Source organism: Topomyia yanbarensis, chromosome 2 (genome assembly GCF_030247195.1).
Source record: "Topomyia yanbarensis strain Yona2022 chromosome 2, ASM3024719v1, whole genome shotgun sequence".
In the NCBI taxonomy this organism is placed as follows: Eukaryota; Metazoa; Arthropoda; class Insecta; order Diptera; family Culicidae; genus Topomyia; species Topomyia yanbarensis.
This window is the reverse complement of record NC_080671.1, coordinates 308,335,924-308,348,767: the sequence shown is the minus strand read 5'-3', so window position 1 is coordinate 308,348,767 and position 12,844 is coordinate 308,335,924. Positions and strand designations below refer to the sequence as shown.

The window sequence follows — 12,844 nt, the reverse complement described above, 5'->3', positions numbered from 1 at the left end:
ACCAGGAATGTACGGTCAAGATTTCTGTACGCTTCCTGCCACATCTTTGTCAGATGTTTTGCTCGATTCGTGCTAAATTCTACCAGGTAGGAATTGCCAGGATCTTTGCACGATTTATTTCCGAGTTATGCTAGGGTTTTGCTCTGTTCCTGTCAATATTTGCCCGAAAACGCGAGCTAAACTGAGTTCGCCCTAGTTCAACTAACCCGACAAGATGCGCGCAGAAATCTGACAGGGCTGCCAAACCAAGACTTACAGAAATCTAGCAGAGCAGTCTCTGCCAGAAAATTTGATGACTGGGATGAAGACAGTAGTGCTTTCCTCCCTCTGGTAGTTGTAATCTCTTGTTGTAACCCATTTTCAGCCACCGAAAACAGTCTCCGAGACTCTTAAATCTTGAAAAAAAATCCTTTATTGACCCTTAAACTTTATTGCATGACAAAATTGTTAGTTTTATATCTCAAAAACTACTGAAGGTATTATGCTATATTTCACCCTAAGGAGGAAAATTTGGTAAAAACCAAAATTTCTCCCTAGGGTGAAAATTTTGTTGGTAAAAACCAGTCTTTGTACAGGAGGGCACAAACCCTTATTTCATACTATGTTGCGTTTCGGCGTCATCAGAAACCGACACTAACTTATTGTCGGAATAGATTAGCGCCGGCTTGACGCAAATCCCTTAAAACTAAAACACACTATGCGTTTCAATCGAACGACTGATCAAACGTGATGTCCCGTTCGAGTAGAAGTTCTGTTTATGCCGATGAGACACAGTGAAGCCGAAACTACTATGGTATGAAATAAGGATTTGTGCCCTCCTGTACAAAGACTGGTTTTTACCAACAAAATTTTCACCCTAGTGAGAAATTTTGGTTTTTACCAAATTTTCCTCCTTAGGGTGAAATATAGCATAGTGCTTTCGCATAGGCCTGCTAAGCCAAGACATGTTTCGGCTTCACTGTGTCTCATCGGCATAAACAGAACTTCTGCTCGAACGGGACATCACGTTTGATCAGTCGTTCGATTGAAACACATAGTGTTTTAGTTTTAAGGGATTTGCGTCAAGCCGGCGCTAATCTATTCCGACAATAAGTTAGTGTCGGTTTCTGATGAGGCGAAGCCGAAACGCAACATAGTATGATACTCAAGGTATGTTTTTTAACGACATTCAATTAGCAAGGGACTGGAAAGTGAAATATATTTTTCAATATTAAGAGCCATACTCAGGGTGGCCAGACCTACCGATTTATCGGTAGTCCCACCGATTTTGGTCTTCCCTACCGATTCACAGATGACCAAGGCAAAACAACCGATATATTGTTATCCCTACCGAAAACTACCGATTTTTATTGATTTTGGACACATCCTACTCAACATTCATTTTTTGGGTTGGATTTGGTCTGAGATCTGTGTTTTCAGTATTTTATAATTCTATGTCAACTTTTAGTGACCCTACCGATATTAAGGAATTCTATCTTGCTACCCTGACATACTACTCAAGGGAGAGCAAGGAATTGAAGGAAGCGAGTTTAGAAAAACGTGATATGATCAAGCTTAGAGTTAACCGGCGATTTAACCCTTTGTCTGCTATCGCAGGAGTCAGGGTCTTTTAGCGAATGCGAATCACCTGAGTCTGCGGCATGTCCGGACGAGCGTAAAGTAACTTGTTACTTTATGCTGTCGGAACCAACAAAAAGTTAAGTCACGGTAAACTTCCACACTACTGAAGGTAATTGAATAAATTTTTATACGCTTATGAAATGATATTTTTACATGATCTCATACAACAATTTCTACTGTATAATTGTGTGAATAGCGGTATTTTTTTTAAAATAAAAAATTTCAATTGTATTTCTTCTTCTGTTCTTCACGTTAAAATTTTTCAAAAAGTATGTCGAACTACGCGGGAATCTTCCACTTTCAATAACCTGTATTTTTCATTTTTTGTTCCTATCGAGAGCTATGGATGATTTTGTAACAGTGCGCTCTTTCAACGCACGGCCCACTTTGATGCAGCCCGCGAGAACATACATATTGGCAACGCCGCACGTCGCAATGTCGGAATGCGCATTGCTCTCATTGCTCTGGAAGAGCGTATTGCCATCTCTGATATTAGACCAAAAAGACAAGTTTTTCCATACGGATTATTGAAGGTGAATTTTTTCCGAGTAATTTGCATGCCTTTTAGCGTTATTATATTTTTCAGGAGTGATTTAATTTTCTGTCATTCAATGTCCTGGACCGGCGCGCTCGAATGTTGGCAGTCGCTGTGCAAACTTGAGCAGTGGGCATATTTGAACATACGTGCACATAATTTTATGCAAATTGACGATTATCAATGCTATTGAAAAACATCCTCAAAGTAAACTTTATTTTCAGAAAACATACCGTTGTTTATAAGTAAGATCACTCAGTGAACATAAAATCGAGAAGTAAAATGCTGTTGTCATAAGATGTTCCATTTTCCTGGTTAATGTTGTAGACTAATAATGAATTTGGATAAAACATAGATGTACTTTGACTAACAAAAGTGTCTTTGGAGATGGTAATAACATAAGCTCATTATATAAGTTAAGTTTCGGTTCTTTGCGATACAGTTTAATTGTTAGTAACGTTTATAATAAAAAATTATATTTCGGTTCAATAAATCTAAAAGTTTTTCAAAATATCCAGAAAACATTCACCTTTGATAATCCATATATAAAAGTTGCGCATTCTGACGTTGCGGCGTTGTCAATTTATCGTCGCTGTTGTGCTATCTATCTTATGGCAAACCCCATTTTGGGGTGAACTGAATTCGATATGCCATATTACTGAATTTTAAAATCTCTACAATGTGGCATTTTAAGAATTTTTGAATTCTGCTGAGTTACTGAGATATAGCGAAACACGATTATGACAAGCGGCAATTTCTCGATAGATCGAGTTGTGCTATCTTGTGACAACAAAAAACTAGACAACAATCCTAGCATCAAGTGCTCATTGAAGCCAAAAGGCTAACAGATGTCTCTGATGACATACATAATTCCTATACAGATCAACCACGAACATTAGCTAGGTTCTTGTTATGGGACCAAAACTTATATAAGAAGAATATTTTTTTCGTCTAGTCGCCTGTCAACAATAACATTGTTTGATATATATTATCTCTAAATTGTCAACGAAACTAGATTTTATTTACTGTTTTCCCGAAAAAAGGAGAAAAATTTTGAAAACTTTGTGTTTCAATACCATCATTTTGTAATCTAATAGTGTTGATACCACGTGAAAAAGTATAACATTGGGCAGTATAACGCATAATTTTACGAATCATTTATGATTCCTTTTTTATATGAAATCTTCTGTGCACATTTGTGACACGTTATACATATTTTATCATCAATGCGCACTTATGGCACATAAGCGAGCGACTTTGGTTTACATTTTAAGCATCTTCGCATAAATTGAGAGATTACTACAAAAAACATAGAAGCATCGATTGTCTTCTCCGAGAAGCTTCTAACATTTATAAATTTCAAGATATTCAATCTCAATCTTTAAAAATCGTTTTTGTCGAAAAGTGCTAAATGGCGCTTGTCATAAGATAGCACAACAGCGACAATATAAGTTCTCGAGGGCTGCATCAAAGTGATCCGTGCGATGAAAGAGCGCACTGTCACAAAATAATCCATAATTCTCGATAGGAACAAAAATGAAAAGTGATAGATTGCCGTGTAGTTCGACATACTTTTTGAAAATTTTTAGGTTGAAGAACACAACAAAAAATACAATTGAAATTTTTAAAGTACCGTTATTCACACAACTATACAGTAGAAATATTTTTATGATATAGTGTAAATACCATTTAATTAGTGTATAAAAATTCATTCAATTATCTTCAGTAGTTTTCGAGATATAAAATTAACAATTTTATCTTGCCATAAAGTTTAAGGGTTAAACTATAAAGAAAAAAAGTAGTTTTAACGAAATATTATTCACCACAATCCCCATACAATAAAATATATCTCATTAAAATCGGTGATCTTGCGAAAAATTCGAAGATCACTTGACATGGCTTTACTTATATATAAATTCACAAACGCAGTCTCAAGCATCAACCCACCATTCGCGTAATTATGTAATTAAGTCTCTACCTTTGAACTTAGCAGCCCAAACTCATGCCTTCAGTTGAACCAAAAGAAAAGAACTAGACAACACGTTCCATGGCCATATGACCGGGAATTCTAGTGAAATAGGAGAACTCACTCTCTTCTAGCATCTGAACCATACACTAAAAATTAAGTATATTCATGGTCCACGCGCGATCACTCAAGAACACGCGAGCGTGTGAATGGCCACACGCTCATAGAAAATAATGCATACACGCGAAATTACATACACGCTAGCACACGCGACAAAAACGTCAACATACAAACGCTCGAATCCTTCGCGATCATCAACTCACACCTACGCCCACGATATCGCAAACAGGATAACACCCCGGTGACTAAGTGAACGGTTTAGCACTTATAAATTCACAAACGCGAAGTGAACCTCCAAATATCCGTGTTCGCGTGATCGTGAAACGGTTACGTCCGGAATTCCCTATCTTTATGGCCCGTAGCATACGTCCAATGCATTCAGGTGGACCAAACAAAAAGATGACGCTCATATCCACTAAACAACGCGTTCCATGTAAATGCTTGAGCTTAAACAAATGCTTGAGCTTTTCGCAATCATCCACGCAACCTACACCGCAAAAATGAGAATATTCCGATTATAATATGAACTTATCAATATTCAAACACGGTCTAAAACGTGAACCTACGATTTTAACTAACGCCTAACGAGCCTCCGAGGTAAGTAAGTGGGTGGTTTATGCGCCACTCTCAGTTGAGAGACCACCCACCTAGTTTAGAGCTATCCAGCCTTGTAAGATCCCTCCGGAGAAGATTCTGATTTTTCTAAATGTAGAAAGGAAGCAAGCTAGCTGATCACAACCGTCAGAACCGCGCGTATGATGAACGCTCTTTAGTTTCCTTGCACGCCATGCGTATCTCCCATGATTGCGCATAGCTAGCAAGGCTGGGGTGGGTGCCTTGAAATCGCCGACGATAAATCAAGAATGCTGTAAATTGATTGAATAGTTTATAATCTATACCTGGTAGCTCAATAATGCAAGATCACCCATATAGGGACCCACTCAGGTCATTGGAAATACAATTTTAAATTAATGCGAGACTGATTTGCGATCAATTTACAAATGGGACTGGCATGCAGATATTTTTAAAATGAAACAATCTGACTCGTTTTTTTCACGATTTCTAGAATAATGTTGTCAGTATTGTAAATGTAGCCCAAAAATAAAAAAATAAAAATGACGATTAGGACAATAAAAGCAAAATTGGCAAAAATTCTAATGGGACAGACCGGCGTGCGGGTGCAAATAATGAAAGATACATCCGTGTGCATGTTGCTAGATTAGTGCGAATGCGCTGGGCTTTTTATAACAGACCTATTCGTAGATTTTGACTGCTAGATATCTTATATCATCTTTGTCTTAAACTACCTTATTTGAGATGATGTGACTTACCACATAGCGGTCGTCCACGATAGCATTTCCAGAGGTATGGTACGAAATACTCCAAAAACATAGGACAGTTTGCGGAGGAGTAGCAGTAGTCGTGCATTTTGCAGCATCTATCAATACCGTCCAATACTTTTCCCGATCCAAGAAATCCGCAAAAGCATCCGTAGCCTTTGTAGATTATCGGGTCACATCCAGTAGAACATTTGATCATCGAGTAGAGATTGTACACGCCGCGTTTTGAGCGCCCATCTCTTGTTCTAGCGAAATCGGTAGCCTTTCTTTCCGTTTCATCAGTTTCGTTACTAAAAGGTTGAAAAAAGCAATCAGTGTACAACTATCAAAAGCAGAATATCCTTTTCACATAATAAACTATGCGGAAGATTTAAACGTCTCAAAGCGACAAACCTGTTTCTCTTGCCAGTCCTATAAATTCGACTGTGCTACCAGACAGCAGATAACAATGAGATTGCATAATTCAGTTAGTTGGTATTGTACAATTGAACATAAACAGTAATTTTACTTTCTATTGTCGAGAGCGAAAACAAAACTAGGCCAGTAGATAACTGGGTAAGTATCGGGTTAAGTTTTTCCTCTGCCATCTGTGCGCAGATCTCAAACAAGTTTGCGCGGCATGTCCGCGGAAGATTACCCCCTTGAGTGACGCTGAATGGTGACGAAGGGGTTGTCTATGCAGACTCAATTACTATACTTGCCATCCAGACCACCGCGCCGGCAACGGGGAGCGGTCGGGTACTCGAGATTGAACTGCGAAGCGCAACTATATGATCATGAATGGAATCGGCACATGTAGGTATTTGTTTGCATAGGCTTACCGCGGCAAACTTTCGAGCACTTTTACACACGTTTGTTTAGCTTGCTCATTTTTATTTATACCATTTATATACTCTGTCACGCTGACTCGGTTATGCAATACTAAGAAACGGAAGTTTATGTTTTAATCTCTGCGGTCCTGCGGTGCCTCGCTAATTCCCCCATGCACTTCGAAGGCACAGTTCACCTAGAAGTTTGCACACCGAGGTCGTTCATGTTAAATTGCGATTAGTAACCCAATTATGATGCTGGTTAAACCGGTAGGATTAGCTGCATAAGCGGGTAGGTTTTGGTTTTGTGTAATTATAGATGTACACATTGGTTTGCAGTTTAAATGGGCTAGGAAAAAGTGCCATTATGATTATTACGATTACTTGATTGCTTTTAATTGAAATAAGTTGATTTGAATTAATTTAGCGATTGGAACAGTCATGATCTGGTCTTTGAAGATAACTTTATTTTGACCACGGAAACCTGTCAAATAATAAATATTGATGGCTTTCTTGGAGAAAAAAATCGAATACTATCTAAGTCGATGTTCTTATGAGTATGGGATTTGAGAATAATGCTATTCATGATTATTTAAACGAAACAACACAACACCCAAAATAGCATATTTCTCCATGATACCGATGCTTACCTCCACCGCCATTTGGTCGAATGTCCAAATGGATTGTTTGCTCGCGCTATAAATACATCCTCATCACGATGTGCATCTCGACTATTGGTAACCGGCCAACGTGGGACTCTTCCTTTGATATTCTTTGTTCGATTGAGGATGTCCTCCAGTTTCTGTTCGATTTCGTTGGTGAGAAGAAGTGCCGAATTTTTATGCCGCTGTGGAACGGCTGAACTATTTACTATGTTGCTAGTACTACTTGTTTCCACAGATTTGGTGGGAGCAGGTGTTTTAAGAAACTTGACAGGATCAAAACTGGCCTGGATGCTAACGAAGGGATCATTATAAGTAGATTTTATGTTTGGCCTTGAAAAAAATATAAAAGTTGTTATGTCAGTGTGAATTGACAGACCCAAGAGATTACCTTTCCATAACAGGATGCTCAAAGAGGTGTCCAGTTACATCTCTTAAACCGCCAATCCATCCCTCAAGACCAAGATCGTGCCAGCCAATGGTTTGCGTATTTACATAAGTGTAAGGAGTGAATAACGTCGTCTGTTTGAACGTTGCACCATGTATTGGATGTTTGTGTTTCACAATTTTTCTTTTCAATTCCTCCTCAAGATCCTTGTTAAGATCATTCATGAACTTGATAAAATTACGCTCTGTCCGAATATTTTCTTCCACTATCTCTGACATACTGTTATCCACGTCAGGATTATCGTCCGTTTTTGTGAATGTCCTAAACTCTTGTGCGATATGGTCGCTATCATTATCACTGTATTCATTTAGGGAATAGTTCAAACTTCGTTTGAATTTGTTAATTGAAGTTACGTTTGGAAATTCAGCTTCCAAAAAATCACTTTTTTGATATATTAGTTTCCGTATTGTCTTTTTATCACCACTTGGAAGTAGAAACACGTACGTTGGATTGATGTTTTCTACGTTGAACACTGATAATATATAATTATCGAGCGTGTTGTTCTCTGGGGACATATTGAGTATCCTTTTGATTTGCTTTTTCATTCTTGAAACTGCGAGCTCTCGATCATTGCCATCCAGTTGCGAAAAAGGACGTGCGTGTTTCTGTAAAATATCTAAGGATTGAAAAATATCCGGTTATAATTTCCATTTGCATTGATTGGTTGAAGTTTGGGTAATCTTGACCTAACATAAAATATGATTCGACTGTCATCTCAAAATAGAAAGCATCCAATCTCTTTGCGGAGCTACATCGACTGACAGTGATCACCCTCCAAACAAAAGACTGACAAATCCTTCAAGATTACCCGCATTTTGACTATAGAGACTATTAGGAACGCTGGAGAAGACTATAAGTTGTATCTTTAATACTAATATCTGGCATTCTGTCATAAGTGTGTTAAGTGTAACATTTCATTAAATCGGATAAAAAAGTTGTCTAAAATTGTGAAAATGTTCATTTCCGGAAAGTACAATAATGTAATTACCATGCACTACAAAAGATCTTTCCGATTGTTTCCAAAACTTGTACAACATCTGGGAACCAGAAAAAAATGGGATCCTAATCTCGAAAGATTTGTTTTGCATTAATATTGACACAGTGAACACTAGAGTGACAGGAAAAAAATGACCCCTATCTGCCCACCCCTGATTCGATTCCTAGTCCCATCAGGAGTTCTTGCACCAAATTTGAAGCAAATCGGGCAAGTCTAGCTACCGGACCAACGTGCCTGAAGTTTGTATGAGATTTTTCGACAATTTACATGGAGAAAACCCACGAACTCGCATTTTTGACGCTGGGTGGCACTGTATGCATCGTATTATCACTGTAAGTGAAAATAAGAAATATAATTTAATTGTCTACAACTTTGTCGAAAACTGCTAGTGAATCCGGATTTGTTAAAAGAAGTTATTAAACTTTTAGCTAAGTGATGTCTGAGTCAGTTTTCCATGGGGCCTAGCAGTGCATGGTTGTGTATCAGTACTCGATTCGCACGAACTAAACATTTTTGTGAAATAACCGTTAGATTTAGCTCAATAATATTTTCAGAAGAATTGTAGTAAGTAATAGGAGTCATGTTTCGGTTAGAAAATTTTGGTTCCGCATTGTTCCGCATAGAGGGCGCCAACACCAACTTTTCGACGGAGAGAGATAGAAATTAGGTGTCTTCCACAAAGTTGTAGAAGAAGCATTTTTCAATAATTCTTCCGAACAAATCGATATTCTATCTCTTTTCTATGAAAAGTTAGTGTTGGCGCCCTCTATGCGGTCACATGTGGAACTAAAATTTTCCAACCAAATCATAACTCGTATTATGTGGTATAATTCTCCTGAACATACTATTCAGCTAAATCTAACGGTTATTTCTCAAACATGTATAGTTCGTGGGAATCGAGTACTGATACACACTTATGCACTGCTAGGCCCCATGGAAAACTGACTCAGACATCACTTAGCTAAAAGTTTAATAACTTATTTTAACAAAGCCGGATTGACTAGCAGTCTTCGACAAACTTGTAGACAATTAAATTATCTTTCTTATTTTCACTTACTGTGATAATACGATGCATACATTGCCACCTGGCGGCAAAAATGCGAGTTAGTGGGTTTTCTCCATGTAAATTGTCGAAAAATCTCATACAAACTTCAGGCACGTTGGTCCGGTAGCTAGACTTGTCCGATTTGCTTCAAATTTGGTGCAAGAACTCCTGGTGGGACTAGGAATCGAATCAGGGGTGGGCCGATTGAGTTTTAAAAATTTTATTATTTTTCTGGGCAGTCTAGTGAACACTTTAAAAAGATGGCGTAGAACACAGTTAAATTCTTCTGACAGATTGCGCTAAACACTACAAAACCAAGAATTTGAAACTTAATACCCCCCCCCCTTGCCTCAAGATCTGTTCATGTACAACATCTTTGATCGTTGAAATTTGTAATTTTAAAAACGTTTTTGGCTTTCTCATCATAAAGAAAAGCTATGCAATCACTCTAAATATCGTCTATTTAACCGAGGCTTCGTATACCATTCGATTCAGTTCGTCGAAATCGGAAAATGTCCGTGTGTATGTGTGTGTCATTTGAACTTACACAAGTCTCTCAAAGATGGTTAAACAGATTTACACAAACTTAATCTCAAATAAAAGGTATAACGCTGTCACAAGCTGCTATTGAATTTTCACTTGATCCGACTTTCGGATCCGGAATCACGGGTTGAAGAGTGCGGTCACATAGCAAATTCTCATATAAGCTGATACCACCACGATGGCCAAATGATGCAATACATAATAAGATGTATGCAACATTTCTTGGACTTGCGGGTATAGATCACAAGGTGCTTTAACCGCAATGGCCGCCTAGGACGGATCTTGATACCCCCAGTGGACTTGTCAAATTCCTATGCACCATTTTTTATTACGCGAATTCTTTATAGATTTTTACAAACTTGATTCCAAATGAAATATATGACGCTCCCATTAACTGCTATTGACGTTCATTCGATTCTGACTTTTGGTTCTGGAGTTGGTTAGTAAGGTGGAATTTCCCATACGAATCGTTACAATCGTAATACCTCAAAAACTAAAAAAAATATTGAAATGATCACCAAATAACTTCGATTCGCAAGTCTAGATCACTAATTGAGCGATCGAAATTAAAAGTCGCAAGGATATAACATGCTTCGCAAAACCCGTTTCAAACATATTAGAATATACAAATCGGAAATAAACTTCAAGCATAAAAATCAAACAGATAATTCTTCAGCATAAGAATCGCTTAAAAAGTTCTCACCCATAAAACTCGGCAAGGGTTAACCTCCAGTATAAAATCGTTTAAAAATAATTAAATCGCTCGTAGGAGCGTCCGTATATCTTGATGTTCAAGATTAAAAGTCGGCTAACAAAAACTACTTTGTAAGAATCGGGTGTATTTCTTTCCGATTTTTTTACTGAGAGTTTTTTTACCCGACTCTTACAAAGGAATGTCCCAGTCCGATTTTTATGCTTGAAGTTTATATCCGGTTTTTATATTCTAATATATTTGAAACAGGTTTTACGAAGCACGTTCTATCCTTGCGACTTTTATTTTCGGTCGCTCAATTACAAATCAAATATTCATTGAATGGCTGGCGTCCAAAAGAGTAGGCTACCCACGTTTTGACTTTTTTACAGGAAATGAAAAAAAAACGTTCACTTTTGCAAATCAAGTTTTTAATTGTAAAAATACATTATTTAATTAGTAGTTCATCGACTCATATTGTCTAGAAAGAATAGGATCATTACATGTACTGCTTTTCAATTCACGAGCATTCAGTGGGGTAGCCCCGGGGGTACTTGACGTCCAAAACAGGGTAACCCACAATCCACACGTCCTTTCCTTATCTTTCGTTTTAGAATTATGATATCTTCGGCAAAGTTGTTGCATAGCATCTAGAGTTTTATTTAATCGTTTATTTTCATTAGTTCGAAATTCAGTCACCGTAGCGGCGCTTTTATCAACTTCTTAATGGAACGAGATAGAAAGATGGTGTTTACGACAAAGATATATATCAGGTAATTATATATGATAATATACATATTATAATTTGAAATATGATGCATTTTTGAAAACAATCTGAGTTAAATTTTTCACCAAAACCTACTCTATCTCGAAACGTGCTGTGCTTACAAAGTGTACATCTTGAGAAGATATATTTAAAATGATAGGACCTACAACTTTCTCGAAGACACTATATTTCTACCTAGCTTTATAAAAAAGGTGATAACAACTGAAGCGACTAGCGACTGAATTCCGAGCTAGTATGATGCAACTAGGTACCATACAGCAACTTTCCCGAACACAATGTACTGTTTTTTCGTGATTCCATATTTCTCGGTCAAGTTTCTATGTAGAAACTTGACACTTTCAATGGAATTTTCGGAAAATGCGCTCCTCAATTTACATCTGTGCAAGAAATTTTTATATTGGATAGAAAATGGCTATACACAGCAAGTATGTGAGCGGCACTCACCAGGCCCGCAGCCAGTATTTTGTTTTGAGAGGGGCTTTAAAAACTTATTGCATAAATCTGTTAATTCTGATGACTTCAGATAGTCACTAAAACTGAATAAAGTTTTAAAAAGCTCTTAATTAAAACAATTCCAAATCTAAGACAATAGAAACTAAAAATCCTAAAAACATTTTCTTTGTTACAAGAAAGGATATAGTACATCGACAAATTATTGATGTTGAATTTGATTTTTATTATTTATTTACAAGTTACTCGTTACAACAACGGTTATTCTATGGTTCAAAGTGTCTATGTGCTAACCAAATGTGACCATCCTTGACGGTACTAGAAAATGCAAGGTTTTAAACGCCAAATCGAAATGAGTAGAAAAATGTCCATAAAATGTTCGAACGAAGAGAATATCGATTTGTAGATGGGCAGAAACGGTTCAATTTCAATTGTCTTGATCTGGCACCTCCAACTATTACCAGTCTATGGCATCAATAATTTTTATATATTCTAAATGAATAAAATTATTTTAAAGACTGGTCTTGGTCCAGCCGATTAAAGCTCCAGCCAGGAAGGATTCTTGGTGTTCAGTAGGATTAAAATGTATTTCAATGAGTTATGAAATTGACGTTTCGACTTCGTCTCATCAGAATCCGACACTAACGTAGTTAGCGCCGGATTGACGCCGGAGACACAATTTGTGATTCTGATGAGACGAAGTCGAAAAGCAAATTCCAAAACTTATATAGTTACAGGTTTTGCGCTCTCTTCGCGCAAAGATGGTTTTAAACAATTTTCTAATTAGTTGTTCTCTACTATTGAGAAATATAGTATAGTGTATATTTCGAT

The 12,844-nt window shown here is 37.3% G+C and overlaps 1 protein-coding gene across 1 annotated transcript in view; it reads right to left on the bottom strand.

Moving 5' to 3' along the window:
- The window catches only part of LOC131683516 (uncharacterized), a 29,142-nt gene that overhangs the window by 10,697 nt on the left and 5,601 nt on the right, over nucleotides 1-12,844 (bottom strand). Inside the window, exons 2-4 of the mRNA XM_058965554.1 lie at nucleotides 7,444-8,116; nucleotides 7,041-7,385; nucleotides 5,573-5,871 (exon numbers count right to left, since the gene is read on the bottom strand). Of these exons, the coding sequence (XP_058821537.1) occupies nucleotides 5,573-5,871; nucleotides 7,041-7,385; nucleotides 7,444-8,116 (1,317 nt within the window). The remainder of the gene's footprint in view (nucleotides 1-5,572; nucleotides 5,872-7,040; nucleotides 7,386-7,443; nucleotides 8,117-12,844) is intronic.